The sequence below is a fragment of the Pundamilia nyererei genome, unplaced genomic scaffold (assembly GCF_000239375.1).
Source record: "Pundamilia nyererei isolate P.nyererei 1_Seehausen unplaced genomic scaffold, PunNye1.0 scaffold00025, whole genome shotgun sequence".
NCBI lineage: Eukaryota > Metazoa > Chordata > Actinopteri > Cichliformes > Cichlidae > Pundamilia > Pundamilia nyererei.
The window spans coordinates 1,957,326-1,976,744 of record NW_005187426.1 but is presented as its reverse complement, the minus strand read 5'-3'; the positions used below and the strand labels follow the sequence as shown (position 1 = coordinate 1,976,744).

The window sequence follows — 19,419 nt, the reverse complement described above, 5'->3', positions numbered from 1 at the left end:
AAAAAAATCGCACAGTGTATGCCCAGCTTTACATTACATCCAGCAATTTTATGCTAGTTTCTTGTTTCTATCAGATAAACATTTCCAAATCACTGGAAATCTGAGATTGATTGTTTGGTGAAAGCAAAGTGTGTATATCAAACTAGTGTTAGGTCAGTGTGGCATACAAAACTAGTCGTGATAACCAAAATCTTTGAGCTCCCTTCCAGTATCAAAGACAAATTGATACTGGAATACTTTTTAGTTTCAAAAATTGATTTTGTGAAACTAAAACGATGAATAAATAAAAGAGATAAATAGCAGTACAAGTAAAAACACAATACAAGTTAAAAACAGTAAGAATTTAAAAACTAAAAGCCATAGTATCAGGCTATAAATCATTTTATAGTTTAGATTTTATGTAACCAAAAATGATTTCCACTTCCTTTTTGTTATTTGGTGAAGAACATTTCGATTGTACAAACACAAACTCTGATGTTGAGTGACACTGCACTTTTGCCCATCTTCAGTGAGGCAACTTTCAGGCAATTAAAAGTGTGATTGGGAAATATGCGAAATTGCTGATTGTCAACAATTTCACATATTGCCCAATCCTATATTGTCAGTGAACAATATCAATTTCATTTTCTACTTAACAGAAGAGAACTCTATGGCCATTGCTGTGGTAAATTCCTGTTACGTATTTCGTCACTCTCAACATTATTGCTGCACTCTGCAACAATAGCCCTCTGTGATTTGACAACTAGGAAACAAAGCTTCACAGTAAGCAATAAGCTGAAGTCTTAAAAACACAGGGATTTCCCCATTTTATAAAGATGTCAAACTGTCTCATTGTTCTGGAACAACTGTAAAATAATATGCCACCATTCTTGTATGATAATGCCTAACCACATGCTTTCCAAGCTGTGTTGAGTTGCTGTAGTTTGATTAGCACATCCTTTGTTGAGTCTAAAGGTCACTCGGTTATCTGTCATATCAGTGGTCAAGATGTTATATGAACGGATGCTTACAAGTACAGCATTTGTCTCATGTCATAGCAAAAAGGTTTCTGACATGTTTAAAAACATAAATTTGGCCTTTTCATTGGTACAAAACAGATTTTTTTTCTTCCCTACAAGTCCAAAAAAAACAATACTTAAAAATGAAAAAAATTAATTTAGTAATTTTCACCATACATTTGAATTTTGTTATTACTTTCCAAACATTAGACTTTGCATCAAATAATAGGAATATAATTAGATAAGTAGAACATAGAACAAATTATTAAAGTGCTGCATTTTTGCCAAAGTCTAAGTTTGTGTGCACCTGCTTGAGTCTTACCCAAGAAGGGTATGGAAGGGAAAAAAAACAAAACAAAACACTAGCTTATTTTTGTTAACATGAACAGAGGTGAATTACACAAGTGACTATAAGGTACTGACCTTTAGTGTTAAAGTGCTTTATTCCTATATTAACTACCAATTAAATAAACAGCTAGATGATGAAATGTCAATTCTTTCAGGTCATGACCTACCTTTACGGGGGTTGCTGCTCAAACCAGAGCTGTTGCTTATTGCAAGAGAGTGATTTGTTTTGTTAGTCTGGCCATGGCGTCCTGTTGATATGTAGCTGGGTTCTGTTGCGGTGTCTTTCCCAGCGCTGGTCTTGTTGACTTTGTTCTGGATATCCAGAAACTTCAAGTCCTTGATATCCATAGCACTAAAAGGGACAAAAAAAACAAAACAAAAACAAAACTAACATTACTTGGAATCCAAATGGTACTACGTTAATAATGAAATATCCATTCGTTATATTGCTGGGAAATAATTTTCAATCCAAAACCACAAAAGTGATATTAACGGAGTTCTTGACTGGTTCTAAAATGTTAAACTAATATATTTTGCCTAATTTTAAAGCTATTCATTCAACAAGCACTTACAGTCAATTCGTTTGTCATTCATAGAAAAATATGGAGTTTGGGATGACTATGTTTAAAATTTTCAATGAATACATGGTGATGCCAAACTTAATAAAAACTAAGTAATACTGGTACAGTTATGGAAAAAAATAAGTATATACCATTATTGACGTCATGACATTTGGATAAACAAAGACTTGATTTTCTCTCATACTGGGCCTATTATTACATCTTTTTGACTTTAGAAGCCACTATAAAACTCATTATCACAATACTGCTTGTTGAAACTGATGCTGTCAAACAATTTATGTCCATTGTTACTGTGGAAAAAAAAACGCATTTCTGATTCGTCTAACCAGAAGTCATAACAGGCCTTCACCTCTGGGTTTACTGGCAAGCAGTAGCTTGTGCTGATGTTTTCTGTGGTGAGCATGGATTCCTTGAATTTGAAAAATTTTCAGTTAACTCAAACTTCAGTTCACTGCAAAGAGTTCAATAATCATTCTTTACTTTTAATTGCTAAAACATGATCAAAGTTCAACATAACATGGGGATCTGTTGAATTATTAAGCAAGGTAGTACACTTGTTTATTTTTGTATTAATTTCCAGATGCTTTTTATTTCAGCAAAATAAAAAATGTGACATGTCAGTAGCACGCACTGAGGATTTTATACAAACACACACTTTTTTCAAAGTTGTACTCATGCACTAAAGGGGAAGCTGAAGGGTCTTTAAAAACACACACACACACACACACACACACACACCAAGGAGAATTACAAAACCTGGTCAAAGTTCTGAGCTCCCTGGTGTATTCTATGCATTACCTGAATGTGACCTCAGGAACAGGACACTTGACTCCATTGTGATAAGGATGTTTCAGGGAGATTGTTTGGCTGACTCGATCAACAGATGAAACCTCACCCTGATAAACTCCCAACGTTGCTCCACAGTCTATGGACACAACACTACCCACCCAGTCTGTGGCCATTCTCTTTACAATGATCCTGTTTTAAAAACAAAAACGGAAAAAGGGCTTTAGTGAGATAAGTGTTAGATAAATGTTTAACAGGCTAATTCAGTGTAACGAGTACATACGGTTTGCAGACTAATTTATTAAAAGTTGGCTAACTTGGGCCATTGTAGGCATGACCAGCAATTAGCCATCTGGCGTACAACTTGTTTTTTCGACCAGAGACCTTATAAGAAAAAGACTTTACACTAAGAGTCCTGAACGCTGAGTATAAACTTTGCGTTAGTAAAAGCGGCCGTGGAAGCTAAAAATCACAAGATAAAACTAGATTTTAATTAGCTTAACTAACCAGCACCTGTGTGGTTGTGGTGGGCGTATTACAAATCAGACGTTTCACAAGTAGGTGTAAATATTAGCAACCTACCGTTTTAGCAGGAAAGCCTCCGTTTGTCATGTTGTAATACTTAGTTATTTATTTAAAAATGACCAAAGCTGCTGCTGACATTCTTGCGAGGACAATATTTAAACAAAATTACGCAAATCTCAACATTTCGCCGTTTACCAAGGAAGCTATGATAGCTAGCTCGGTAGCTAACATTAGCTTGTCTTCTGTCCCCTCTTTTTTCTTTCTTTGTTTTAATAAAAGCAGATTGCAGCAATTTTGAATTTGGTTTCTGTCGCCGTTGAGCTAAGAGCCTAAATCTACTGAATCTACAGTGGGTAGATTTACCTTAGCGAAAAGCTGTGGTGAAATGTCAAAGCAAGACAGAGCCCAGGCTGGGGGTTTTTTTTTTTTTGTGAGCGCTGTGTTCCGGGATACTACGTCACTTCCTTTATGTCCCACGTTGCTTTGTTTGTGTCTGTCTCCACTCATGTGACGATCAATACTCACACATAATCTCACTATGTACACGATTCTTCTACAAAACTAATTATGTTGTGATTATTTATGTGTTATTTGTTTCTTTATTCATTTATTGGCGGTCTTTTTTTCCCCAAGTCAAGATGAACGAGAACAACTAATTAAAATACATTTTTATTTGTGTATCAAGGTTTCATGCCCTTACATTTTGTACATTACCAACTGAAATATAAAAGTGTATTACATATATTCCAAAATCAATTGATCGCAATGCTGTCTTGATAAGTCATATAATTGCACAGCAAATATAAATGTTATGATCTTAAAAACAAAATAAACAAACAAACAAAAACAACATTATGAAATACAAAAGTCTTGGTGTTCACTCAAAATCACATTTTGGGATACAGATATAGCTTCAGTGTGTCTTACATCCACAGCATAATGGAATGCAAATAATTAGCTTACATGTGTAAATGTTATCACAAGGTAAAATATGTTCACTTCAGAGTCCCGTAGAAAAGGTTTGGTTGCAGCATACTAAACTATCCACCCAGTAAGACATATGCTTTGTCCCAAAGTTCAGTTGTTTTGTTTTCATTTCTGAATGGGAGCCGTTTATATTGCTGCTAACAACACAGCAAGAGAAACAAACTAACTCCTTAAACTTCACTGAGAAGCAGCAGCCATTTGCAGAAGTGTCTCTTAGCGAACCAAAAACAGAACAAGAGACACGGACCTAGACATCACTTATAATGTGCAATAAGCAAACTCTGCTTATTTGCTTTAATGCCATTAGCTCTATAAGCCAAATTTGATATCCATTGTCTTACATTCTAACTTTGATCCTTACAGCTTCAGCTTATATCACCTACTAAGTTACAAATTGTACATTACAAGGAACCTCACTGCTCATTCTTAACTCGCATTGTGGCTCTCAGATGGTAGCGTTTGTGCTTCATTGTTAGACCATACTCTGGGGTCAGGTCTAGCTGGTCTCCAGGTAAAGCTTGAAAGTTTAGTTTTTGAATGAGGATAGCCAAGAAGAGGAAGACTTCATTTCGTGCAATGACCTCGCCAATGCAGCGTCGCTTTCCCAAGCCAAAAGTCATCACCTTCTCTCCCTCTACCTTGTTGACCTCAGTGCCATCAGCATTCAGGAAACGTTCTGGCTTGAAGGAAAATGGATCTTCCCACAGCTCTCTGAAAGGTTCAGAAAAAAGAGGAATAAAAAATATTGCGCTAACAGGCTTGAAAGCTTACAAATCTCTAGGCAGATTTAGGGAAGGAAATAAAGACTACTATTGTCTTTCTTTACAACTATCCATAAAATGGCCTGGTGAAAGACATGTTACTGTATTTCTCTAGTATAGGGTAGCTTTGAATATGAGTCAGTTTGCATCATTCGTTTTGGCAAAGTAAAAATGTAGCAAAGGAAACCTACGGGTCATGGTTGATCTGCCACTGATTGATGAAGACACAGGTGTCTTTGGGGATGAAGAAGCCATTCAGTGATGTGTCTTTTGTGGTGCTAAAAAACAACAAAGTGTTAATTCATTGCATAATGACAGGTTTTCACGTTTATTTTTATGACTGTAAAAGCCTTGTTTTGTGTCCATCTTTTTGGTCTTCTGTGATACTTAGCAGGTCATTTAACACCTATATTCTTTTACTTTCTTATTAAAAAATTAATGAATCTCACCAGTGCGGGATTGTGAAGGGCAGGTATGAAGAATGGCGAAAGAGTTCCAGGATGTAGGCTTCAAGAAGGGGCAAGTTGTTCCGATCAGAAAAAACAGGCATACGATCGAGACCTACTTTTTCCTCTGAAAATGAAAAGAGATGATAAAATATTAGCGTACGAGAAGATGAGATTGACATTGTACCTTCTGACTCTGTCAGTGATTACCGAATTACAGTTAATCATTCTGCTTTGAGAGCAACAAGATGTATCGATGCACTTTCTTATCATTTAGTTGTTCTTTTATCAAAAATCTATCATGTAAGAGAAATACAATATGTCCCCAAAAAGACTATACGTACTAATTTCTTCAAAAAGCCTGTTCTGGATCTCAGGGTAAGCCACAAAGTACATCAGTGACCATGACAGAGCAGTGGAGATGGTGTCAAAACCTAGGAGAGACACAAAAGTTCGGTCAGAATATTTTTTTCTCCGAAGTTATGTTCCTTTATGATTATATCATTTAACACAAAGAAAATAATTCTCCTACCAGCTCCAAATAGATCATTGACGATTCCAACAATCTTCTCATCTGACATCTGGACATTTGCATTCTCGTCCAGCTTTCTGTCCTCGCAGTGATCTATGAGGGAGTCTGTGATGTCACGGATGTTGTCCTAAAAGTGGATTTAAGGACCATCTAAATTAATGTCTGTAATTTCTGCAAAGTACAATGAGCTAAATAATATTGTATAGTGTGAGGCGTACCTTGTCAAAGGTGGCATAGTGCTCGGTGACAAGCTTTTGAACGAACTTGCTGAAGCGAGCATTGAGGCTTACAAATTTTTTCATTTTTGTGCTGGGCAGGTACTGAAGAAGGGGGATGAAGTCCGCTGGGTTGCCACTGCCCACAACCTTGACAAAATCATCACTGAGGTTCACTAAGCTAAGCAGCTCATCGTCATGGTGGTCATAGCGCCGGCCAAAGCACATGCCACAGATGACATTGGCAACAGAGACGACGACATAGCGGAAGGGGTCAAAGCTGCCTTTGGTCTTCATGACAGTGTTGAGCTCTTTGATCAGATACTCAGTCTCTTTGCTGATATGTTCCTCCAGGGCACATGAGTACTCTGGGGTTGTGCTATCTAAGTTGGAAAAAGAACGCAGGGCACTGTAGGCCAGCTTTCTGCGGGCACGCCAAATGCCAGCTTGGTCTGTACTGAAAGACAGACTCTTGCCATCATTGATGTAGCGAAAGCTGTACAGGTCAGGTCTGCCTGAAAACTCGTCCCCTTGTTTGATGAGAGCCTGTCGAACTGTTTCATTACCACTTAAAACGACCACGGGACGCATGCCAATCTGGATCTGGAAGACGTCACCGTAGCGTTTGCTCATAGAAGTGAGACTCAGGTAGGGTCTATTTCCCAGCTCTAACACATTCCCAATGATAGGGAAGGGTTTTGGGCCAGGGAGTTGCTGAAGCCCCTCGGGAATCTTGTTTTGTGCATTCTTAATAATCAGGTAGACCAGACACGCTGTTGTCACAGCCACCAAAACATGTGATATTGACAGTGCTCCAATGAATGGCAGTATCATTAGTGCCATGATGACGTTTTTCTGGCTTCAACCTGTAAATTAAATTGCAGGTGCATTAGAGCAGTGTAGACAATGGGAGAGAGAGAAATAAGTGTTACACAACATGTAGAAAACATTCACTATAAAGTTTGAAGTAACTGAGAACTGACGTGTATTTGCATGTATCTATTTGGCTTTTTATTTTTAAAAGCACACCAGCACTTATTACAGGTAGTCTATGCAAAGTAGTGGCCTATGTGTATAGGTATAAATTAATTACTACAGTCTATGATTCAGGTGAAAATACTAAGTAATGCATCAAAGTTATTCTAGCAGAAATAATCTCCATTTTGCACTTCTCTTTTCTTCCAGCTAATAAGTCAGTCAGCCTATAAATCAGTCTGCTGCATTCTTGCCATTTTGTATATGCATGTTTTAAGCTTACCTTTGATGAACTGATGCAGGAGAAACAGCACTCTGATTCCTGGAGTAGTTTTTCCAAAGTGCATGTAAAATGTTTGGAAGAGTTGTTGTGAGGTTACACTCTTGATGTCCCTAAAATCGGCAATGGACTCCTGCTTTATACTGTGCTCGACAGCTTGATTGGCTACTGTTTGTGACGTACCCTGCCCCCTCTCCCTCCCTTTTTTGTCATGAATGAACTTAGTACAGAAAAAACGGTGCGTGCCTGCCTGCCTGCGCGCGTGTGAAAAAAAATACATAAGAAATGCAAAGAGGAGTCATCATGTCTTTATCATTTATATGAGTTTATATTTTTTGTTTAGGGCCACATATGGCACAATAATTTTTTATAACTTCCACAACTGTAGAACGGTTTTTAATCTGTGATTACATTGCCTTGTGCCAACTTTCTTCGGACTGATTTAGCTTGTTTTTCGAGTGTCACAGTCTGAGCGGTAAAAAATACTGTTCTTATTCTCATTGCCAATGATTGCAGGCTGTTGCATCTCCGTGATTCTTGCCCAAGCACTCGGTGGTGTCTCAGCAATTCCTTCGACCAACTTATAACCCGCTGTAACTTGTATCGATAATTTAGGGCAGCTTGTTACTAGCGTGATGTGAAATTGGTTTTACTGGGCAAGAATGGACAGCGCAATGAGTCGAAAATCACCTACATCATTGCAGCCCAGTTTTGCATGAAAAATGTATCCCCTAAAGATGATAACTTATTGAACTACAGAAGGACCTCGTCATGCTTAAAACATTTGGAGTTAGAACGGACGTTTGTGACAACCCCCCAGTTGTAACCTCCCAGACGGCTTTAAGTCCTGATAAAACAGTCAGATGCCATTGCGTGCTTGTACCTGTTAGTTCTCCGCTGGAGTTAAAGATTGACCAGTTGCGTGAGAGCACAGTGATCAAGCCCTCACCTCTCCTTTGAAGGGGATGCTGGAGGGGAGGGAGAGAGGGAAGGAGGGAGGGAGGGAGAGCAGTTAGGTTTCACTGCTCGAGCGCTGGGACAGATACGTTCAGTATTCATATCTTATTGTCACCACTTTTATTCTTTCAGTATATAATTACACAGAACACAGTGTAATTTAGGGGTTAACAACTGCATTTTAATAATAACTTCATTTGAGAGGTGAAGCTTTTTAAAGTTGCCCCCACCCTGCAAGTGTATAAGTATATTGATTAATTATTTCCCTTAAAATATATATTGTCTTTACTATTATACGTCTGCATGAGATTTGTTATAAAGAAAAACTTGTAGAATTAAGTGTTAATAAGATTTAAAAGTCTGAACTCTTAAACTATCCTCACTTGCTTCTAAGCAAGAATCCCGCACAGAACGCAACCTGCACTTTACATTTCACTGATCTTCAGTTTGTGTGATGATCACAGATGTCAAAATGTGTTACTATAAAGTTCTCGGGGACTTATGATCAGAATATAGATGACCTTTTTCAACATGACCTAATTGTATACGTTTGCTTTTACAATCAACTTACTAGTTGTGTTTTTAACGTACAATCACAATGTCATCACAAAGCAATTTAACGGTTATTCAACAGACAGATATACATTTTATTTTTTAGGCCTGTGTATTAGTGCTAATTAGTTAATTATACGAAACATGTAATATTCTGAATATTTGTTCAACTACGACGTGATTGGAGGCAAATGTTGATTTTAATGCAGCAATAAGTTCTTCAAAAAGTTAATTTTCTCTGAAAGTCCGTGTGATTTGTATTTACCCGGAGCTTTGGAAAGACTCTGAAAATGATATTGAAAAATTGTTCTCAGTCCATCGTGGGTTCCGAATTCTTATTCCAGCCACAACAATGCAAAGATGATGAACTAAAGGGTTGGGCCGTGTTGGCGGTTATTATTATTATTATTATTATTATTATTATTATTGTGATGGAACAAAAACTCAGACAATCGCCATTTCTCAGAAAATAGATCTTAAAACAGTAGATCAAAAATGTCCATGATAGCATTATTTTTTAAGCAGCACTGGTAAAACATTAAAAATGACCAATCAAAGCACGGCGTTCACCATCGCAGCCTTTTAAATAGTGTTGCTCTGGAAAAATCCTGATCAGAAGTGTCAGTTATAATTCGGGCTTTAAACTTTAACCAAGCCTGTTATTGGGCCTAATTTTCTATGAAATACACATTTCATTTCACTTCATTTTATTTATTATTATGCAGAGTGACATGAAAAGTCTCTGCGTTACATCCTGGAAATTTCTACTCAGCCTTAATTTAAAACACCACCAAGAGTGCTCTGACCACCATACAAGCTAAATAGCAGGAAAAAGAGAAAGATATTATGGACACATGTATTTTAATGCGTTTTGCCCGTGATATAGACATTTTTAAGCCTAAAGACTTTAATTAACTTCATCAAGTGAATGTGGGTGGAAAATTAATTTTTAAAAATGAAATCTATTCTTTGGTTGTTGAAAGTATCCCGTTCGCTTTAATAGGGTGTAGCACATAACCACAATTTATTGATTGATTGATTGATTTGCCTGTTTACTCCCCCCCCCCCTTTTTTAAAATTAAGATGAAAAAACTCACGAATAACTTTAAACTAGCACATAAATAAATAAATAAAGGCAAAACTTTTCTTTGTTCATCTGGGGCGCAAAATCGGCGACGCTGAGCTTTGTCGTGCTCCTCCGGGATGGGAGTGCTGATTCTCCCGAGACTCTGCAGTGCGCCACGGCGCTGCGCCTCTGGTGCTGCAGATTGCGTGAGAAGCGGAGCTGCCGTCCAAAGGGGAGGGTCTCGGTCTTCTGGACAATCCTAAATCTGCTTGGTCAAGTCACGCGAAGGCAACAGCCTCTGGAAAAGACACAAGGGTTTTAAACTTGCAGAACAAAGAGCGCAGACACTTTTTTTCTCCACCCTGCTTGGGCACGAAGGTGCACATATTTGCGCGCTATAGCTTCTGTAAATGCGAGGATCTTGGGGCTTTGGAGTCATGCAATCTGTCACTCAGGCTTCATTCACTGCAGTCATGTAACACCGTGGGGCCATTCCGAACTGCCACACAGGCGAGAATCCACCTAAAGCAGGCAAAGAAAGTTACGAAAACTGAAACTTAGGAACAAGGTGAACCAGTCACCCTTTCTGTCACGCAGCAGTTCCCAGAGGTTTTGCAAGGATAAGAACAAGGTGGATGGAGTTTCTGGGCAAAACTATTAATTAATTTGAACAAAAGAGGTCACTGCAGTAAAAAGGGCTTTTAGATCTGTGATCATGTGTGGTAATCTTCAAATATTTTCTTTAATATGTAAAGAAATGTAACTGCACAATGATCTGCTGAAGTTAATTTTCCTTTTACAATGAAGCAGCTCTATTTTTATTCACAATGTTTTAAATATGTCACATTTTTACTAGCCCTACAAACTGGTTGTAACAATATATTTTATATCATTATCGTAACACCATAAATAAATTATAAAACAGGTTTATAATGCAGTTATGGAGGGAAAAGATTATGTTTACCTTGCATTAAAACCTTTGCAACAGTTGCAAGATTTTGCCAAGCTGAGGAAGTAACAGAAACTCATCTTTCAGCAGTGTCAGAATTCAATAATATGAAAAGAATAAATATTAACTTTAATGCAGTCCAGTGAGCCTAAGTAAATCCAAAATCTGGAACAGCATTGGAGTATCCCTTTGGCATTATACAGTATACACCACTTGAAGTGTTTCCGAATCAAACGGATCACATTTCAATTGTTGCATTTGTAAGTTGTGTGATGGGTGTCAATAAGCCCCAGGGATAAAACTGAACCCGATTTGAGATGAATGCGACTGAGATTGTGTGCGGACCGCCTGACATGGGAGCTTTTACAGAGAATACTGTGTTTACAGTGGCTGCAGGAGTGTGTGTCACATCACAAATGGTGAGCAGTATTCAACAGCTGTAAATGCCACAAACGTGGGGAGCAGGTGAGGAAAGATGTGGGAGCATTGATGTGAGTGACAGGAGAGTTGCTGTGGTGAGGGGCACATTCTTAACAGGATTAAAGAGATTATTTGCTACAACGGGACGCCATCAGCTGTGCTACTGTATAGATACTAAGCTGTGTGTACAAATGACCAAAGAGATCACAGTGATAGGCTGTACATTGGCCTGAAGGTGCTTGGTCTAAGTTTGCAAATGTGTCCATTTCAGAGAAGTAGGACTGGGAGTAGAAAAAACAAGAAAAAAAAATGTTTTGCCCTCAGCCATATACCTCTTAAAGAATTCTTGGACATAAAAGCTGGTGTAATGACTGTGAAGGTTGGTAAGTTTCTACTCACGCAAAGGTTGTCACGCACACACCTTGAGAGCAGGTGTGTACTGCCTAAGTGTGTGATCGTGGTTCTTTGCATACCAGTGCTGTGAGGAGGCTGGTTTTTTTCTGTGTGTTAGTTTCGTGATTTAGAATCAGCTGAGAAATAAAGCACACCACTCTGGTTCTTATAATGCTATAATTTGTTTTTTTTTAAAACTCTATAAAGTAATAATGATATTTATTAGATGATAATAATCCACACGAACGACTACAATCATACAATACTTGCTTAAACCATCTGATAATCAGTCAACCCAATTTTTGCTGCATAAAACAGTGGAGGTATACCCGGTCTAGGATAGCTGTACTGACAGCTGTACAGTACCTCCAGGGAAATAAAACAGAAAATAGGAATTTCCCTTCAATGGTCTTAAAGGAAGAATCATGTTTAATTCTTATCACCTTTGTCTGTGGAGTTTCCCTTGTAACTCTTGTCAACAACAGGTCTCTTTTTCATGGGTCTATTGATTAGTTATGGCACCTGTTTTGTGTTGCTCTTACATTAAATTGTGGCTCATTAGCTGATTTTGAAAATTTTGCCCCAGCTTGAGCAACACATACATTAATATTCTAAATCTTAGTGTATTCAACAATTGCGAGTCAAGCCCCGGGGCTTTACATTTCCCATGTCTTTCATCACCATTTCTTTTTTTCATCTTTGGAAAGATTCTTTTTGAGCCACATCAGAGGATGCAATCATTTTCATTTTCACAGCAGTACTTCTCTTGATTAGTAACCTGAGTTTCATGTGTGAAATCACTGTGTGCCCTTCTAATGCTTATTCAGCTTCTCCTTTAATTGTGAATTCAAAAGGTAAACCTCAAAGTAACACAAATGTACAGCACGTTTACTATGAATGAGACCAAAGCCCGACCAGTAGGACATCAGCAAACAGGCTCCTGGCCTTGCGTGTGCCCCATCGAGCAAAACTTAATAGGATTATTTTGGGCTGCAGGTCATGACACCACACAGGAATGTTGCCTATGAGCTAATACACATATGCCGCATGGGTATTAATATGAAGCTAAACCCGTGAGTTTGCATCAAACACTCCACAGGCTAGCATGAGCCATATTTATGGATTAGCTCATGCCTCACATAACTGCATTTATGCTTTATCATATCATCTGTTGCATTTGATATGATCAAAGGTCTTCAGCTAATACGACAGCTTAATGATGTAGAGAAGAATTCCTGCTCAACTTCTCTTAACAACATAATAAAACACAAAGCATGCTTACCTGTGTGTTTAATGAACATACAATGTACCATTCTTTGCTGTACGCAAGGTGTAAAAGTTATTTTTGTCACATTAGATTTGAGTCTACAGCTCCCCTGTGCATGTTAAATGTTTATGACTATCTATTGAGCAATGCATCATATTTGATTATGTAAGTAGCTTATTTATTACACAGTGTTTTATTTATTTAGGGTCTTTGTTTTAGTTACAGATCCCATTTGATTTTTTTCCACTGTATTTTAGGGACGTGTGTATCATGACATTTGTAATTTGGAGACTGGAAAGAAAATTTTTTAAAATGAAATTACATACGCTTGTCAAGTGAAAAGTGAAGATTGATATTCCAGCACTATTCTGAATGTGAGAATGTTCTGATTTTGATACAGGTCAGTTAAAGAGTGACCCTGCTGTCACCCAGTGAAATTGCTGTTTTATCAAAAACCCAAGCCAAGCAACTAAACATGCATAATATGTCCTTTGGTGCTGAACACACTACTGTTCTGTTTGAAAGGATGGTAAGATTTATGTAAATGCGAAAGTAGCAGGAAAAGTGGTGGTGGACTTATTTTGAAGCCTAATGCTTTTGTTTCACTTTGTTTTAACTTTAAGTTTAAGCACTACAAAATACTTGATTATGTTTAGAATCCTGGTTTGAGTTAACAACATGCCCACAGATCATAACTCTGCATGTTAAAATGATACTTAAGGCTTCTTAGTTCATTAAAATGTGCTCACATGAGGTCCTGAACAAATGCCCAGTTTGGATAAGTTTTTGAATAAGTTGCTGCAGTCAGAGGAACTGTTAGTGTAACAACTTTGACAAAAAATCAGCGATTATAGCCAAGGAATGAGGTTTTGCTTAGAGGTGATAAATCTTATTTGAAATATAGTATTTTCTGATTAGCACATATTATATATACCAGTATTACTCAGGTTTTGGGAACATTCACTAAACATGGACACGACACATTAGGAAAATGCATATGGATTTGTCACTGCAGTAATTTCGCAATATATGGCCTCCTTCCCATTTTCACCATCACCCCTGTATGCTACACAAAAACAAACTAGCCAACATTTTGGAAGGCTGGCACTAATATGCTCACCAAAAACAAAAAACAAAAACATATTAAATGCTGTAAGGGGAGACCCTAAACATAATGAAAAGCTGGGATATCTGCAGGGTCGTGCGCCTGCTGCACTTCATCAAACAGTAATTTCATTAACCTCATATTTAGATGTGAATTTTTTGTCTGCACAATTTTAAAAGTGAAAAGTGTCGTTTTTTTTTAGCATTCAATGTGAAAATATTGGGATTAGGTTTTATGTCATGTTCTTGCAATATAAAACAATTCGCCTGAATGACACAACAATATGACTTTTGGTACCAGCACAAATGTGAACTGAATAAACAGAACAGCTAGGAAATGGTGGTGGTGAAATGTTGTTGTTTTTGGTTGATTTGAATTACACACTGTAGAGCACACAGTGCAGTTGTCTTGTAATTCTGACCTTTTTTGTGAAATACACCAAATTCACCAGATTTTCAGGTTGATCTTACAATAAATGTATCCAATGTACACTCTGTTCATTGTATTTATAATCAGTGTTAAACTGATGTTAAAGTTTAACATTCAAAGCTCTAAGAACTGAAAACATATATCTCACTTATAAAAATCTATAGTACTAAGTGATCTTAGGACAGTTCAGAAGTGATAAAACTACAGTTTATCTAAAGGCCAATGATTAAAGCAAGTGATTACACCATTTTAGAGGACACAAAGTCAGTTTAATCTTTTAGGTCAGAAAAAGAAGGCAGAACCAAAAGATAACATGTCAGGGAGGTCATTGAAACGTGCTGTCTTTCACACGCAACCATAAACACTTTGCATTGCCCCTAAGGGGGAAAAAAAACCTTTTCACACGAATTGTGTGCGTCTGCGTTTGTATGCCGAGGAGGCAAATATTTTATGTGAGTAATGGTGAGGAGGTGGTGTGTGTGTGTGTGGGGAGGGGGCTGCTGGATCACCTTCCCTTCCTCACCAGGCGTAAATACCGCATTAGTAACTGAGCTAATGGTTGATGATGTCCCCTCCCTCCTATCCCCATAACTCTCCTCTGTCCTTATGCAAGACAGTATACTGGCGAGTTGTGGCAGGAACAATAGTTGCGTGCGGAAATATCTCGGTCATTCATCTTTCTGTCACCTCTTCCTGAGCGGAGCACGAAGGTGTCATAACTGAAGGAACAGGCAAAGAGAGAGAGCGATCATAAAGCAAAAAAAAAGCTTGAGATCGCGTGTCTGGGTCGAGTTATGACCCGCGCTGCAAAAAGTAAACAAAAGCAGAGCATAAAAAAAAAGAGAAGCCTAAAACTAAACAAATAAATACACACACACGCACAAATATGTATATATAAACTTGCCCCCACCTGGCCCTGAATGATCTGAATTGAATCAGATAAAGATAGAAAGTAGTCTGGTAGACTCTTTTGCACCACCACCACACACATGACACAAATGACAGCAAATGATCATTGTATACTTCCATGAACTTAGTCCCTGGATCCAGAAACATATTTGGATGTGAATCAGTTAATTATATTCTGCTGAGGTAACCTAGATGATATCTTCCATTTTTTCCCTATTTCAATTTGATATGTAATTCGATTTGATGGGAAATATAAAATTCTGCCTTTTCTTACAATGGTAAATAATCTTTGCAGAAATTCCTGAATCCAGATCAAGTCCAGATTGACTCCAAATCGGTTCTAAGAAGACCTAACTCCCAACTAATAATGCATTCATGCAAATACATACATAACATTTTGAGTAATCCTGCAAACAAACAAGCAAAATCAACAGCATAACCTCCTTCTTGGCAGTATCAATATGCATACATATATAAAAAAGACAAAAAAGAGTTGCTGAATGTCGCAAGCTTTGTATTGTGTTAGTTTTGTTGGTTATGGAATATCTGCTGACTGACTGATTGCTGTAGCTGAAAAAGAGTAAATGAGCTTTGGGGTCATGACACTGTAAGTGTCTAGCCCTGGCCTGATGCTGGCGCCTAGGTTAAAAAACAAAATCTCCAGCTTCATGCAAGAAAATATTCAAGGCTCCTTTAGTCAATACCATTAACATTGTCTATGCAAAATGTAAAGGGACTTTACATGGTGTCAAATCCACTGCAAACTATGACAGCCAATTAGACTGTAAGCCTGTTTTCAGGCTCTAATTACTGCTCTGATAAATGGACCGTGTACTATTCCTTTACCACTAAACAATCATCAATAGCACTTTTGTACATGTGGCACCACTGCTGAAGGTCCTCCCAGTTTTCTGTTTGTTTGTTTATTTTTGTTTTTTTTCTGTAGGATAAACAGTGTATAGGTTTCTTTTGCAATTGTTAGCTGATCTTCGTTTCTATTTTTTTTTTTTTTTTGTCTATGGAGAAATAAGATATGGTTAAGCTTGGCACGCAAAGCAAGTCACGCATGACACAATTTAACCTCTTCTGCCCCGTTCACACACAAACGCGAACGCAAGCACACATACACAATGCCCCCACCATAACCTTCATTCTTTCTGCAGTACAAACCAACGGCCTGTCAACGAGCCGATCGTCTACAGGTTAAACCAAAGATCGCGATTTTAAGAGGTTTCCCTCTGCTTTATTTTAAAGAACTGACCCGAGTAGTGGCTTGTATTGCAATTTCACGTCGATGACAAATATATTTACGGAAACTGTTGTGGATAACCATACGCACCGAACTGGGTCTTTTATTTTTAACAAAAGTATAAAGACTTGATGAAATGAATGATAGTTCATTTTGGTTAAATTTAAATAAAAAGTTAAAAAAAAAATTAAACTTCAAAATGCTTTTTTATTATTGTTATTAATAAAGTCAGAAAACGTCCAGATAACTTCCACTAGTACTTCTTAGCACGTTGGATTTGACACGAGGAAAACAGTAAGAAAAAATAAACTAGCAGAAGTTCAGGCCTAAATGTTGCGGCCAGGAAACTAACTATTTTCTTCCTGAGTGAGTGCTCCCTCGATAGACGATCTGCGGGTTAATCATTGTGCATTGCGTGCAGACTGTGTTTGCTCGGACAGAGCCAAGGGTCGGGAGGTTGTGTACAGAAAGAGCTGAGGGAGGTATCCTTCACCCTTCTCTATCATAACAATCATCGGCCGTTTTTTTAGACAGCACGCAAAGTTGTGCAAAAAACGGGAAAGAAAAGTTTGCAATTGTGCAATTATGGAGCGATTATGCATTTGTAGCCAGCTAGATATGCTTTGCAGTGCATAATGTCCTTTTCAGAAGCAGTGCAGCCCTGCACAAGTTAAAACAAAATCTGGAAGAAAAATTAATAATAAACTATACTGAATGAAGAATGCATCTAATGAGTCACACATCAGATCCTTATAATACAAAATGTCCCATATCATAATTTTTTTTCAGTCATTCACAGTATTAATGTAGATTATGATTAAATAAAGTGACAGTTGTGCTCTGGGGTAACCCAGGTACACTGACCAATGTAAATTCACCTGCAGAGCAAAACTGAAGAGTAATGAAACATTTTTTGATGACGATTGAGTCCATTAGAATATGACAGCTTTTACTAAACCTGCCAGTTTGCTTTAACTGTCCCAAAATCTGTTTGTGAAAAGGGCTACCACATTCTTTAGCTGCTTTAGGGACAAAGAAAGAACTTACTAGATGATGATTACATTTCTGATTTGCTAGTGGGACTAAAGAGACTGGCAAACTTAATCATGAGCCAAAAGCCAAACAGGCCAGGTCCTTATAACTGCACTTTTATTTATTTTTTTATATCAGTAGAACCTGATTGCTTGGGTCTTCTCTTAGTCGCAAAATCTATGTTCTCCAGGCACCGGAGAACATAGATTTTATAGAGATGAGTGAAGTGCATGTTTAAGTCAACCACTGCTATCAGCCCCAAGTAAACAATTATCTTATAAAGCCCACCTTGTTTTCATGTGGCTCACGAATTAACCGTGCATGTACTGCCAGAAAAGGGTGCTGCCACGTCCTTTGTACATTGTACTTTGAACACTTGACTGTTTTCTTTATTTTAGTTATTTTGTTTGTTTTGACTGTTTTCTGCACCCCAAAGTCTTTTCCAGAATTGTTTTTACTATCAGCATAACCTAAAATAACTTAAAGCATATTGCTGTTCTTCTGCACTACGCTTTAATTCTGTGGTGAGAAACCGTCACATTAAAATGTCTTGATATTTGTTATTTATTTATACATAGTGATTTCTCTCAGAATTCAAGTTTGTGCAAATCCAAAGAGATGAATAATTTCTTCATTTGAAGAAGCTCTGGTTTTTGCAGGTACACTTGTAGCACTGAGACTATTGTGTGCCAAACTTTATCTCCTTAATCAGTTTTCTTTGCCATCAGTTAATCATTTGTGCATGCCAAGGCTCAGACATACTGGTTTCATTACACGTGGTGGGAAAAAGGAGGCTGGATGACAACACTGTGGCTGATAGTGCTGACTTAGCCGGTGGGCAGTGGTGTGAATTACACAGCCACCAGCCCTTTTTTGTACCAGAGGGAATAGGTTTAATTGTGTGCATTGTAAAACACTCCAATATCTGATCTTCCTCTGTCTCAACATGCTCTTTTATGCACTGCAGTAAGTGACAAGAAGAAAGATAAGAATAAGGACTGACACATCTGGCCAGTGGCTTTGTGAGTGTGTTTGTACGTTGGCATTTATGCATGCACATGTAGCTATAGCTGACAGGGTCAGACTGTGAGCAGTTATTTTTATCTTACATGCAGGGATGACATGTGAGGTGTGTTGGTACAGTTGTAAAACATGAAAATGAGCAATCCAGGAAGAGATAGATACTGACAGTGCTGACAGTGCCAGCTTGTGTTTGTCGTGCTGGCGTGTGTGATAAGTGAGGGCAGTAATCCTTCAGATTGTTAGCTCACAAGCTTCATACAGCAGGAGACCAAAGATGGCGTTCATGAAACTGGAATGCTAAAGAGACACAACAGAAAGTACAGAAGAAACTGCCACACCTAGCTTATGTATATATCACAATGCTTGTGAGCGTGTTATTTGCTGCTGCAGGTATGTGTGAAGGTATGGTAGATGTCAGTGGTGTGAAAATGACAGAGAGAAGAATCTAGATACTTGTTGCCAATGGGTGTAACCTGTCTTAAATAAATGTTGATTTCTGCAGGGCAACAAGGATTGTCATCCACCCATAACAGCATCTTACAAACACCACAACAAAGCTTTGACTTTCTTCTGTAGATCTCTTTTAAAAAAAAAAGTTATAAATTAGAGACAAAGGAAATGCTACTGATATAAT

At 37.9% G+C, this 19,419-nt stretch overlaps 2 protein-coding genes across 4 annotated transcripts in view; both read right to left on the bottom strand.

Moving 5' to 3' along the window:
- LOC102193628 (enhancer of mRNA-decapping protein 3) overlaps positions 1 to 3,698 on the bottom strand; it is a 27,105-nt gene extending 23,407 nt beyond the window's left edge. For 2 of the 3 annotated variants that reach the window (XM_005727590.1, XM_005727592.1), the window contains exons 1-3: positions 3,602 to 3,698; positions 2,726 to 2,905; positions 1,514 to 1,698 (exon numbers count right to left, since the gene is read on the bottom strand). In XM_005727590.1, coding sequence (XP_005727647.1) covers positions 1,514 to 1,698; positions 2,726 to 2,889 — 349 coding nt within the window. In that variant the 5' untranslated portion in view covers positions 2,890 to 2,905; positions 3,602 to 3,698. The other variant, XM_005727591.1, reaches the window with a different exon arrangement.
- Positions 3,699 to 4,081: 383 nt separating this feature from the next.
- On the bottom strand, positions 4,082 to 7,535 carry cyp1a (cytochrome P450, family 1, subfamily A). The gene is made up of 7 exons (XM_005727586.1): positions 7,438 to 7,535; positions 6,183 to 7,045; positions 5,965 to 6,091; positions 5,777 to 5,866; positions 5,436 to 5,559; positions 5,178 to 5,264; positions 4,082 to 4,936 (listed from the first exon to the last, which is right to left on the bottom strand). Exons 2-7 carry the CDS (start codon positions 7,020 to 7,022, stop codon positions 4,639 to 4,641), a joined length of 1,566 nt encoding a protein of 521 aa, XP_005727643.1. The 5' UTR covers positions 7,023 to 7,045; positions 7,438 to 7,535; the 3' UTR covers positions 4,082 to 4,638.
- Positions 7,536 to 19,419: the final 11,884 nt, after the last annotated feature.